Below are 13,775 nucleotides of genomic sequence, written 5' to 3'. Positions count from 1 at the left end.
AAAATAAACAGGATGATTCGTTATAGATGTAAAAGCTTTAAAAGGTTGATAGCTGCTTTGCTCACAGTCAATGTACACCCAGGTACACTCTATCCAAAAAATCAATGGCTTCAGAAATAATAAACAACGTAATGATGATATAAAAAGGAAAGAGCGTTTTTAAAATTCGGATACCTACATTTTGAAATTAATTGTTGTTTATATTACAGGCATTGTACAGCCTGAATTAATTGGCCTATCGCAACCAATCGAAATAATAAATTTATGTAACATATTGCAGAGCCAATTTTTTATATAGGGTGATTGAAATAAGTGTAAAAACTCTAAAGTCTCTAACTCTTATTGCTCACATATGTTATACATTCACCCCCTGAAAGCTTTTTCACCTATAACCAATCACACTGTGTACGGAATATTTACGGAAGACCAGTAATAAAAATTAAAAAAAAGAACTTTTTCGGCGATCTTAAAACGAAACCACAATAAGGTTTTCTCTCGCAATTACGCTTAGTCTCTCATCGGGTGACAGCTCGTGGAACGGAGTACCCGGACAACAGCGTCACCTCGCACCTCTTCTCTCCCGGGAGGAGGCCCGACACCGCCTTTCAAAGATACAGAAATAGCAGGATCACAGGAGAGTTCCACTCGGAAATCACAGGTCGCTCCCTAAGTGAATGCTTAGACGAATGCCTAAGGCAGACAAGCTTTCAATGCAGGTAATGAAATTTACAATATTGCCAAATATTAATATTTAACTAATTTTGGCATTTCACAGTTTAATACTAAGTTTTAGATATATTTTTAATACAAATACAAATTTTACATAGTTTCCATTTTAAATCTTAGATAACAATTTAAGTATAGATCTGTATAACTTTTTTAAAGATTAAAAGCTTTCATAAATGTAAATATAGCAACAATCAAGGTTTTAATGGCTATATTCGAAAGTAAAAAGTAAAAAAAATTATAAACGAATAGATAATTCCATATTTCAAGTCTGCCCTAATGTGATTTTTATTATTAGAGAATTTTATTATCAACATTTCAGTCGTAAAATGTCCACTGCTAGTCATAGGCCAACATAGCGACTTTAAATATAAAAAATTCTCAAGTGATATTCAATATTTGTAAGAAATTTTGTGAAAGATAAAAGTATTTATTTAGGATTTAAGTCTTATGACTTTAATCTTATCTTATGATGACCCATAAAATTTGCGATAACAGCTGACTAAAACAACACGATGCACGAAAATGACCGATGTTACGTAACCTTACGTGCTTCAAGATAGGACTCCTACCAACGGAAGACGTTGTACAACGAATATTATTTACTTTTATTAAGTAAAGACAACTCGTAAATTAAATTATATTTTTTTATAATGAGCTACAGAGGTAACAACAGTAGTGATCGAGATGTAATAATGCATAGAAAGATTTTTAATTTTTAATTTAATATGTAGCAATTTTCATACAAACTTACAAAGAATATAGTGGTGTCTACGTTACTTTAATATAATAACAGAAAGTTTATATTAAGTATGAAGATAGCCTAATTCGTAAGGTTCATTGTCCGATATAACAAGTGACACATATTTAAGTTCTATTTTTATTTATCTTTTTGTTTTTCGTTTAGGTCAGCTGTTTACAGCGACCGGGCTAGAACATGCCGCTTGAGTCGGTACAATCAGAAAGACGGGATGCGTTTGCTCTATGACCCAGATTTTGATTACTACGAAAATCTTATGCGTAAGTATAAAATAATTGTTTAACTAAATTTATTAAGCCTTAGTTACATTAGAATGAAATAGTTTTGCAAACATATATTTAATTTTGATTTAAGTTAGTTATTTTGTTATTTATAGCAATTTGTTTAATTTTTGCTATCGCAAAAAGAAACAAATTATTCAAAAATATAACCAAAAAGCCATGTCTTGTTAAAAAAAAACTGCACGTCCTTTTTATATATAATTTTAAATAATCATTAAGTTAACCTTCTGACTGAGCTGACACCAACTGAATATATTGTTTACAATTCTCGCCGTTGTTTGAGACTAATAACTATTTTATTTTTTCCTTGTATTTTATTTCATCATGTCACATACAACTAAACTATTGGAGTTATACGCCATTACTAAAGCATTTACAAAGTTAAACAACACAGATATTAAGGAACAATATTGATGACGGTTTTCTACAAAGCTTGTGTAGGCACTTTATTTTCACGTCACAATATAATGTATAGAAGGGAAAATAAACTGTCATCAGGGAAATAGTTAATACAGATGACAATTGTCGATGTATAAGCAAGACAATCAAAATTTACGTTTTTTTTCTAAAATGTTATATGCACTATATAGTATAGTGAGTATATTCATGTATATAAATGGAATAATTGAAACAATACTTACAAAATTGGAAATACTCAGAACATTTAATAAATAAGAGTTTTATTGGTTTATGGTTAGTTATTTTTGGGTATTTAAGATATTTTAAAATAAACAGATAACAATATTTTTAAATAGCTATCGAGAAATATATTCTTTAATTAAAATAGTCCACTACCTTTAACTACGTAGTAGTCTTCACGAGCTAAATGATCAATTGTCTCAATAACTAAATGAGCGGCATTGAACTCGCTATCGTCATAAGAAAAGAAGTAGAGCTCGTAAATTATAATGCTTGCATACTAAAACATAGCAAATAAATAATATGAATCGATTGAAAACAATAAATCAGAACATGTTTGTTTGAATAAAAATTTCTTAAAACTTCTATAAATAACTTTTCATTATGAAAATGTTGGGGATTCAGATCAACTAGTAAGTGGTGAGAATGAGGCAGGGGGCGCGGGAACTGGATCACAGACTTGGGGGAGACCGGGCTCCAACACAGGTTTGATGCATGACTGTAGAATACTGTACGGGGTATAAAGTGTGATTATAATAAAATATATTCCTTGGTGTAAAATATTATGTAATATTATATAAGTACTCAATAATTAATTTCTACAAACTACGTATAATTAATACTCAGTTTCTACACGTGAAACATGAGGCTTTGATGATAGATTTGACTGTTTCCTTCCGCCAAGAAGAGTTCATCTAAATTTAATGGATTTTTCGAAATTTTATCCGCAAAGGAAGGGGACGAATAAATAGGTAGACATTTTACACCGTGCGAAGCGGGCGGAGGAAAGCTAGTTAATATACAATATTCATGTATTATATTAGTTATTAATGTTATTAAAAATAATAAATGTTCTTTTTAAACATCTTTAAGTTTTAAATAAGTAGTTAGCAGTGAGTCTTTGGTGAACTGATCACGCATGAATATCTTATGTGTATCATAGTGCATGTTCACGTTTAAATTATGAACTAAATGACTTAAGCGGTTTTGTAGATTATTGTAGTTGTTTTGCATGCACACCAAAATACTACGACAAGCCAGTTAGCACGTTAACATTTTTTTTTAACTTTTAAAGGTGGTAACGGCGGTGGAGATCGGGACAGATATCCACCCGATGTTGACCGCTATCCTGATGACGACCGATATCCAACGGACGATGACCGGTATGATCGGAGACCGGATCGGTATCCACCGCCTGATGACCGGTACCCGGCTGGCCCCGATAGATATCCATCAGGAGATCGATACCCACCTGCAGATAGGTATCCCGACGACAGATACCCTCCCGGCGTTGGTCCCGACAACCTTCCACCAAATAGATATCCTCCAGGATTGGATAGATATCCACCCGGTGTAAACAGATATCCAGTATCCGACAGGTATCCAGTACCAGACAGATACCCAGGCGGAGAGCGCTACCCAATTGACGGCGGACGATATCCATTCTATGACTACCAAACTAATGACATCGGTAGATATCCTAGCGCTGAACGTTTTCCTGTAAGCAGATATCCTATCGACGTTTATCCTGATCGATATCCCGACGATCGGTATCCATCTGACAGATATCCCGTTCGTGGTAGTGGAAGATATCCTAGTCAATCTTCGTGGTTTACTAACCGTTATCATGACCGATACGATCAGGACCGATTCTCTGGTGGAAGCGACTGGGGGCGATATCCTTTCGGTCGATATCCAGTTGGTGTGAATCGAGATCCTGCCCCATTAGGAGGTGATCGGTATCCAGATTTGTATGACAAATATCCGCCGACCGGGTCATCATTTCCTGGTAAGAAAACATTAATGATAAATATGCGTGCTTTTTTCATAATATTTTATTTTTAGATAGCAAATAAAATAAAGTTAAATAGAAATGTTATTAATTCATCATAAAATAATTATTTGTTAATATTCCATTTGTAAAGGTTATGGACGAGGTGGTTATTACGGTTCAGAATACTCTGGCGGGGAAAGATTCCCAGACAGAGGTGCAGCACGTCCAGGACCAGACAGGTACAAAAGAAACGTGACAAAAATAGCAAAGTTTTCTTTCAGATTCATCATTCGCAACATTTGCAGTCTTATTGTCATTTTTGTAGGTACCCCGTAGAACCGAGACCTACCTTTGGCATTAGAAGACCTATAGACAGACCTGGTGGATACCGTGGTAGCTATCCTCCGCCTGGACTTGATAGACCTATAGGTAAAGTATTTTTATCATGTTATCAATTAAAAAGAAAAATATTTACTAAAACTCATTTTCTTAAGGAGGAGGAGCGTATGGAGGTTATGATACCGATGGCCCAGTAGGTCCAATCGGTGGACCTATCGCTGGTCCGATAGGTGGGCCTATTGGTGGACCCATTGGAGGACCAGTCGGCGGTCCTATCGGCGGTGGCGTGGGGGGTCCAATTGGTAGACCTCCAATCGGCAATAGACCATGGCAAGGATCTCGTTGTGAAGAAGATAGCTTTAGACAAGTCGGTCGTCAACGTATGCAAAGACGTTACGTTCGACGCTTTACTACTGCACTATCACTTGCTCACTGCCAGAGAGAATGTATCGAAGCGAGAGACTTTATTTGTCGATCATTCAACTACAGGTAAATAATCAACTTACTAGGTTTGTGAATTATGAAACAAAACCTTGTGTAAACAAGACTGCTATAATTATAGGGAGGGTGCTTACGGGGGTGAGACACGTGACAATTGTGAACTTAGTGATCGCGACACACGGGAACTGGACGCAGCAAATCCTGCGCATTTCGATAACACTGCTAACGATTACGATTTCTACGAGCGGGCATTGGGACGCATTGCTGACGATTGTCTTGACGGTAAGAACAACTTCAAAGCGGAAAAGCTATTAGTTTAATAAAATTAGGTCCTGATTTTGAAAATGCAAAAAACTGTTTTTAATACCATTTATTTTAAAAACTGATTAGTGAAATTAGACAAAACTATTGACAGTTTCACAAGTGTGCAACGAAGACGGAATGGAGTTCACTCTGAGACTTCCTGAGGGATTTTACGGTCGCATGTACACTTACGGATTTTACGACCGTTGCTTCTTTCGTGGAAACGGAGGTGTAGCAAACGTTCTTCGGATTACGGGAGCACACGGTTATCCGGAATGTGGAACGCAACGAGTGAGTATTTATAACAGCATATTATAACTTGTTAAGAAATATCTCTTTAATTATAAACTTTTCGCAGTATGGTGATACCATGACGAATATAGTGGTAGTTCAATTTAGCGACAATGTGCAAACGTCGCGCGATAAAAGGTTTAATCTAACTTGCCTATTCCGAGGACCGGCAGAAGCGGTTGTAACTTCAAACTACATTGGAGCCGGGTGAGATTTCAATTTAGTTTTTGCTTGTATCTATTTGAAAATATTAAACAAATACTACTCTTTGAATCACTTACCTTAAAACGGAATCAAGTAGCTTAAAAACATTGAAACCTGTGAATTCTGATGAATATATAACAAAAATAACATACTAAAATTTATTGTATTTTCCATTATTGTATTTTCCAATAGATACAACCTATTGTTTTAAAATAATATAACTGATAACTGCGTGGTTGCGTGATATGATTTAGTTTTATTACAAATGGATTTGTATATACAGGTGTCTTAGAACAATCCAACTATTTCGACCTGTGGTTAAAAGTAGGTAATTGCTCATCATGAGGAAGTGCAAATTGCAATTGAGGTTATCTAGAGCCAAAGTTCATCGCATTGTTAAATGTAATAATATCCTACGACTTATAAAATGCAGATGGTGTAACAATGAATAAAACTGATCATGTTCTTCTACATGAACTTAATCATGTTATTATAATTTAGCATTTAACTGAGTATTACTTAGGAAAAGCAAGGGTTGATTATCTCAAAAGTGATTTCATGAAAACGGTGCCATTGAGTAGCCACATTTATACAATGATTTAACTCCAAATGTTTTTTTGAGTGATTGTTAAAAAAATTAGGACAATAATCCATAAAGTGTTTAAGATTTAAATAATTAATTTATGTTTATCAAATTGAATCCTCTATAATTTCCTCTTAGAACTTTCATCTTTTATTGTTTTCAATTTGGTGATTAGGGATCATATGGATCACATTTAATATTTTTTTTATAGTCACCGAAATATTTTGATCGTTCTGAGACACTATGTTTTAATGTATGCGGGAACCCTTGGAAAACTGATTTAAAATACTACAATTAGGGGGTATTTTGGTTATCGATTGTATGTAATATTGATGAATATATATATCATATTATATATATATTGTTTTTTACAGTATTGTGTGTTAGAATGTTTGAGAGTGGCTTTGCAATTAAAGATAACCCAATGTTATTGTTTGTTACTATTATTAATTAATTAAGGGGTGAGATATTAATGAAATGTTCTAGCTGTTTTGTGTTATTTCACTAACAGCTACTAACTATGGACCTTGAATGAACTCTTCTAGACAAATTAATAATACAGAGTTATAATAAAATATATGTTTAAGAAATAATTGTTACAAAAGTTCATCCAAAGTCGACATATTTCTTAAATCAAACATAATTTCGAACCTAACCGTAGTCTCGACAATGGTTCTATCAACAGATCGGGCAGTCCTATTCCTATTGAGTATCTCCCAGAAGAGAGTTCCCTCAACTCGAAAGTACGTTTGATGATTCTTTATCAAGGACGACCTACAACTACTATTGCTGTTGGAGACCCTCTTACCTTCAGGCTGGAAGCGCAAGACGGCTATAACTACGCTACCGATATATTCGCAACAAACGTTATAGCAAGAGACCCATATTCAGGACGATCTGTGCAACTTATTGACAGAGTCGGGTAAGTATTTGAAAATACAATCGCTTAAGCTTATCTTTTGTAATATTTTGACATGAGGAAGAGAATAATAAAAAAATAAAGTATTTTTATCATTTTTGTGTGTTTAAAAATGTTACAAATGTTTTACTATACACAAGTTCATGTTAAGTAAAGAATGTGTGCGACCTATACTCTGTAGATTCGGAATAATATGTCATATGAACTTTTGGAACTTTGGCCCTAAGTTGAGCTGTATTAATCATAATATACTTAACCTTTTGTCAATTTTAACGGTTTAGCTATGGTTACATGATTGTAAAATGTTGTGGTACACAGAATGGTATTGGATATAATCCAAAATCGACGATCGTAAACCACAGTACGCAAACTCTTGGCAGCTGTTATTGATTTGTATTTGTTCAAATTTATTGCAAAAATCTATGTAATTAAAGGTGTATTTTTATTAAGTTTATAAGTAATATTTTCAATTTCCAGATGTCCAGTTGACCCAGACGTATTTCCAGAATTAGACAAAGGACGTAATGGCGATTCGTTGGAAGCAAGGTTTAACGCTTTTAAGATTCCAGAGTCAAACTTTTTAGTGTTTGAAGCTACTGTACGCACATGTAGAGATGGTTGTCAACCAGTAAGTACCCCGAATATATTATATGAAATAATTGGAGCCGCTTCTCTGAAACCAATTTCTAAACCATTCACAAGTAAACAAATTGTCTTAGTACTTAAAGCGTTGAGTTACATCATAGGAAGTCTAAAAAGTACACGTATTAACTATCAACCATCATTTCCTATCCGACGAAGTCATATTACATATACGTAGTATATAAAAGTTTGAACTGGATGTTGACAAAGTAGATTATGTTTTTCTGATAGCGAATTTACGTCAATGGCGTATATAACGACTATATTTTCTACTTATTATCATGCTTCTATTATTAATGCCCCTAGGTTATCTAGCTAAACTTAACCTACAGATACACCAAGTATATTTGTGCAGTTTTATAGTTGTGTTTATGATATCAATAATAATCTATGTGCATGTGCTATTAATAGGCTTATTGTCCAAGTCACACTGGACGTGCGGAACCATCGTTTGGACGCCGTCGTCGCGAGGCAAACACTACACTAGAAGCAGAAAGTAACAACACGGTAATAACAAACAAAAACAAAGAAGCCGATAAAAATAAAAATGGAGATGAATCAGGCAATGTTTACAAAATATCATACGAAGAAGCCACCGTTGATAAGTACCTGAAAGATGAAGTGGAAACACCAAGTCATGTAAGGAAAATGATTGAGGTACGTATAAATCAGCGTTCATAAAATTGCTATTAAATGTCCGGTCGCAATGAAATTCTTGCTTGAAAAATATGCTATACGCTAATCACTAAGTATTATAGTTAAGTAATCCTTATTTTATGCACTGTTATAGAAAATTACGCAAATATTTTAGAAACTAAATCTTATCAAATTAAAATAATGATTAATGTCTTCTAAAAGATTTTAATTTATGCTATTTAATGTATTGTTTAAAAATGATGTCTTCTTGACAATTTTCTTAAGGTATTCGATAATCGTAATGAACTCTTGGAAGAGAATGGATCAACCGACTCGGCCCCAGTTGTTGCGGAAGCAGGAGTCTGCGTTTCACCTTATCACTACAGATCCCTTCTTGTGGCCCTTTGCGTCCTCTTATCTTTACTTTTGGCCATGATAACAGCTGCTATGTACATCTATAGGCAAGTATTTAGCAAGAAGTTTAGTATTTGGTTAACAATAAACTTTTAATATTCTAGAACTAAATAAAGACATGACTAGTGTATTTCATGTATCAGTAAATCGGAAAGATGAGAAAAATTAACAGCGAAAATTAATATAATATAAATAAAATAACATATTACGATTTCTATTTACTTTTTGTATAGAAATATGGTAAAATTTAACATAGTCATGGTATTATATGAAAGATAAGAAACGATCCATATACATGTACATCCATATACATACATGTGTGAATATTTGTACGTTTGAACTGAAGGCCACGCAAATGACTTAACCCAAGAATAGAGAAAGCATTATTTGTGATTTTATTTTAAGAAGGTATTATGTAAATAAATCATGAACTAAGACAGCTGTTGACAATCACGGGCGCCTGTTAATTAATGCAGTACGACATGTGTACTCGCAAAAAAGAAATTTGGAATTTGAATTTATTGCTATTAAAAATCTGTAGGCTCTATAATTATAAGTTTATTTATATTAGCGCAAATAAGACAAAACCATATAAAAAATTATAATCCGAGAATATTTTATTTTTACATGCTCCAAAAAATATTCCAGGCGATATTGGAAAGTACTTCGAAAGAACATTCAAGTATCAAGTCCAGTTCCGGCGATGCGGCCAGTTGCTCCAGGACCAAGACCCAATCGCCCTTCTCTTTTCTCCGCATCGCACTTGCATAAACCTTTCTCTTTAAGGTACAACCTATAGCGTAACTAACTTTAGATAAAAAATAGACTTTAAAAATAAAAATATATCTACTCGAAAAGAATTTCAAAATGAAAATATAGTTTATATATGTCTATACTAGACATACTCTTAACGGTTAAGGCTTTTTGTAACAAAACAAACATTTTACAAAATATTTAAATCTTTTGGAGAAAGATTGTTAAACCAATTTATAAATAATGTGTCAATATTCAACTTTTTTTTATAACAGAACGTAAAAATGAATAAGAATTCTTACATCAGAGTTAATTTTATTAACTTTAGTGAATCGAGTTAATATTTTTACCAGGTGTTTTAAATAGGTTACGTTATATTTAATATACGAGTTACACTGATATAAAATGGTACCCAGATATTTTACCGGCGTAGATTTGAGAGATCGGTGGAAGACCGAAATGAGACGAACCATATTTTATCACTATGGTAGTTGCAATTAAATTATGTTTAATTATCAAAGCATATTTTACTTCGGTGATACGTCGACATGTCTTTTGGCCAAATGTAAAAAATAAAAAATTTCCAGTGGTCTCGGTCGCACTTTCTCCGATGTTGGCGAGGAAGCTGGCTCTTCTGGAAGATTGGCGAATGCATTTGACGATGGCAGCGAACCGATCTACACTGATCCATCGCTCTTTGAACGCTCTCGCTCGCTTCGTTCCCTACATTCACTGGACATGAAGCCCGAGAGACGCGATCATCACGTATAACTAATTTCATTACTTTGAGAACATGTTTTGTACTTAATGCTTTTAAAATTATCTCTATTAATTGTAAACTTACTGCCATATCATGCTCAGTGTTTTAACCGGTCAGTCCTTTTATACAATTACAATTTCTCTTTTTCTTTGAAACTTATATTGTAAGACAGTGCTAATATTAAAGAATATTTATCTTTAACTTTTACTTTATTTTATTTCTTTTAAACAATGAACTGTGTAATTTGAATTATAACATAATTACATTAACATACTGTATAAATGAATAAAACACTTTTCTTCTTGTCAGTACATTATTTCTAACAAGATATTCAGCCAAGTTAAAGAAATTTCTAAATGTTCACAAAAAGCTTAAAAGTGAAGTGGTGTTCATTGCTGCTTTTTTGTTTGGAGTAGATCATACAAATATTGAAACACTCTCATTTTAGCCACAGCACATTCACTGCTGGGCATAAGCTTCTCCTATAGATATTACTGAAACTTATTAATATAAAATATTTGGAACCAGGACAATTATAATAAAACTGACAAATAGTACATCATTGCTTTTTTATATTAGAAATTAACTCTATTTAGGTCATTAAATTCTAAAGATCAAAATTTGTACAGATATTTAACTTCATTCTGATGCAATTGCATACAATAAATAACTAACCAATTGAAATTAATTTGATGCCTTAAACTTGATGGTACTTGAGAAATGTACAAGCAATTATGAAAACAATAAATATACCCATATTTAAATCAATCATAATCCTATTTAAAACTTAAATATTAACTATGGTAATTTTAATAAAATGAGCAGTTGCACCTACAAAGGGCATACTGCAGAAGCTTTTCCACATTATTCATGATTAAGAAACAAAGTCGTAATCCAGAAATTAATAGATGAACACTAAAAAGAAACCAAACTTTAAACATACTATGATAACAGTTATAAAATATTTAACATACATATGATATTTAAAGTTCATACCATTACATTTGCATATGATAGGGTGCTGGTGTGGGAACACTCATTAAGGGTGAATCTAAATATTCCATTTCATTTGTATTTGGTACTGGTTCTGCTTGTGCATTTAACTTCTGTTGTAAAGTTTCATGTAATTTATGAACAGACTCATTGTGTTGTGTACCAGGCTGTAAAGCTTTCATTAGTGTTTGTATTCTGGTGTCAGGCAATTTAGGATGTATATACCACAGTAATTTAAGAATATGTCTTGTTACATTGTCTTTAGTGAGACCAGCAAAGAAAAATTCATCAAATAAAACCGTGCTAAAATCTTCACCTTGAAATTCATCAGGTAGTTGTATTAGAAGAGCTACAAGGGCATGCAAGAATGGATCCTCATAAGCACGCCCGTCTTTACAACTGCCAAGAATACTGAGAATTCTAAGAAGTGCACCACGGTCCCGTAACTTTGCAGCATGTAAAGTATAATACATAGCTAAAACACCACATACAGAACTTTCACGCATATATGCTTCACAAGCATCAGGCGGAGGTCCAGAATGTTCTATAGTAGTAATTGCAGATTCTCTTTCATCAGGAGGCAATTTATTGTGCAATGCCCGTACTTGATCATCAACCATTAGAGACATCAATGCTGGTAAATATTTAGTAACAACTTGACTATCCAATTTCGGTTCTTTAAACTCCTGTGAGTCTATCATTACCCAGGCACTCAAACCTAGAGCTAACATCCTTAATAAAAGAATTAATATTGTATTATCTCTGGGAAGACCCTCTGTATTTATCAAATGTTGAAGAATTTTAATTGCAGAGGTTGCTAAGAAATTTATAGCATATGGATCACATAAAGTCATTGATAAATCTCCTAAAACTTGCTCTTGTCCTCTTTTAATACTATCTAAAAATCCTTGCAGTTCACGTGACCTTTTAATGTCTACATTCCGTTCTCTTATACAAGCATCTAAACACCATGTGAACTTGTGACAAGGGTCCACGGATATTATATCTTGTATTTCCAAATCATGAAGGGCCATTAACAGTTCAGCACGTAGTGTACAGTAGTGTACATTTCTAGTTCTTAAAAACAATGTACGAAGAAATTGTAAAACCATATCATATAATTTAACACTAGTTCCTATCATATGTGCAAGTTTTTGGACTACAGCGCCCTGCCGTCTTACTTTAGGTGAAGGAGAAAAGAATAAATTGGATAGGTTTTCATGATCAAACAGCACATTTTCTTTTTCTCTTATGTATTGACTTAGTAAAGGTGAAACCTCATCACCAAAAAGCGATTGATTGTCTTGCCAAATTTGCCGCTTTACCTCTGTGTCTGTGTCATTATACAACTCACGATCTCTAACTAAAACTCGAAGGTATTTATCGTCAATGTGGGGTGTATTTTTCAAGATGCTCATTATGACAGGTCTCAGGGCTTTTATCCTTACGATCGCAAAACTTTTAGCCAATAAATCTTTTAGTTTTTTGTCATTCTCTTTACCTTCTTTGGATCCAAGTTCGTTAATATGTACTATTAGCTTATCTCTTAATTCTTCTAAAACTGATGTATGAAAATCAAGGCGGCGAACACCGTGTAAGTCTAATAAAGGCAACATTGGCCTCAACGACGGTAAAAGAATCCCATTTTCTAGTTGAAATTCTTCTATAGCTTTTAAAGGATCAGTACAGCTTGTTAACGCGTCGCGAAGAAAAGTCTGTCCTGGGACACCGACCTCCTCCAAACCAGTACCAGGAGGTTTACTCGTCGAAGCCATGTTTAAAGTCGTATTAGAAATATGTGAGTTATTTACGTGTAAAAGTACAAACTTTCTCTAATATTTGCTCGATCAAAACGTAAACATTACATTAGTTACAAAAACAGCACGATGTAGACACAGATTAAATATACAAACAGAGTAATAATTGAGAATCGCAACTCAGCTGCAAAAATATTGATAGTGTGGATGCTCAATCACTACTTTTATTTTGATAACGTTTAATAAAATACTTCTTTAGAAATGCTGATAAAATTTATATTCAGTTAAAGAATACTAGTGATCTTTTTTATAATTTAACAATGATCCATAATAAAGAGAGAAAACTAAATAAAAAGAGAAAAAGGGCAAAATTTTTGACAAAGATATTGTTATAAATCGGAGACATTTTGTGAAATTACGGAATGAAAATTATAAAAAAGACTCTTATTATTATTATGTTATGTACAAAAAATGAAAGGAATACACTTTTAGTAAATACAAAATGCAGCTATCTATTAAGCTAATACTTGAAAATTTAGGTAGTTAAAAATGGATTTATC

General features: G+C 33.3%; 2 protein-coding genes across 2 annotated transcripts in view; one reads left to right on the top strand and one right to left on the bottom strand.

Annotated features, from left to right (window-relative positions):
- Positions 1–10,582, top strand: part of nompA (no mechanoreceptor potential A) — a 36,169-nt gene extending 25,587 nt beyond the window's left edge. Inside the window, exons 8-22 of the mRNA XM_068764603.1 lie at positions 512–716; positions 1,634–1,746; positions 3,482–4,195; positions 4,332–4,419; positions 4,506–4,609; positions 4,675–5,008; positions 5,082–5,242; positions 5,376–5,554; positions 5,622–5,761; positions 7,027–7,263; positions 7,738–7,888; positions 8,314–8,559; positions 8,824–8,999; positions 9,601–9,738; positions 10,293–10,582. Coding sequence (XP_068620704.1) covers positions 512–716; positions 1,634–1,746; positions 3,482–4,195; positions 4,332–4,419; positions 4,506–4,609; positions 4,675–5,008; positions 5,082–5,242; positions 5,376–5,554; positions 5,622–5,761; positions 7,027–7,263; positions 7,738–7,888; positions 8,314–8,559; positions 8,824–8,999; positions 9,601–9,738; positions 10,293–10,476 — 3,170 coding nt within the window. The 3' untranslated portion in view covers positions 10,477–10,582. The remainder of the gene's footprint in view (positions 1–511; positions 717–1,633; positions 1,747–3,481; positions 4,196–4,331; positions 4,420–4,505; positions 4,610–4,674; positions 5,009–5,081; positions 5,243–5,375; positions 5,555–5,621; positions 5,762–7,026; positions 7,264–7,737; positions 7,889–8,313; positions 8,560–8,823; positions 9,000–9,600; positions 9,739–10,292) is intronic.
- A 204-nt stretch (positions 10,583–10,786) lies between these two features.
- Positions 10,787–13,328, bottom strand: NELF-B (negative elongation factor B). The gene has a single exon (XM_068764264.1). It carries the CDS (start codon positions 13,231–13,233, stop codon positions 11,464–11,466), a length of 1,770 nt encoding a protein of 589 aa, XP_068620365.1. The 5' UTR covers positions 13,234–13,328; the 3' UTR covers positions 10,787–11,463.
- Between the last annotated feature and the right edge of the window lie 447 nt (positions 13,329–13,775).

Source organism: Battus philenor, unplaced genomic scaffold, assembly GCF_028537555.1.
Source record: "Battus philenor isolate CCGP_79_NKW_IND1 unplaced genomic scaffold, ilBatPhil1.0.hap1 SCAF_19, whole genome shotgun sequence".
Classification (NCBI taxonomy): Eukaryota; Metazoa; Arthropoda; class Insecta; order Lepidoptera; family Papilionidae; genus Battus; species Battus philenor.
This window is presented reverse-complemented; position numbering and strand designations above follow the sequence as displayed.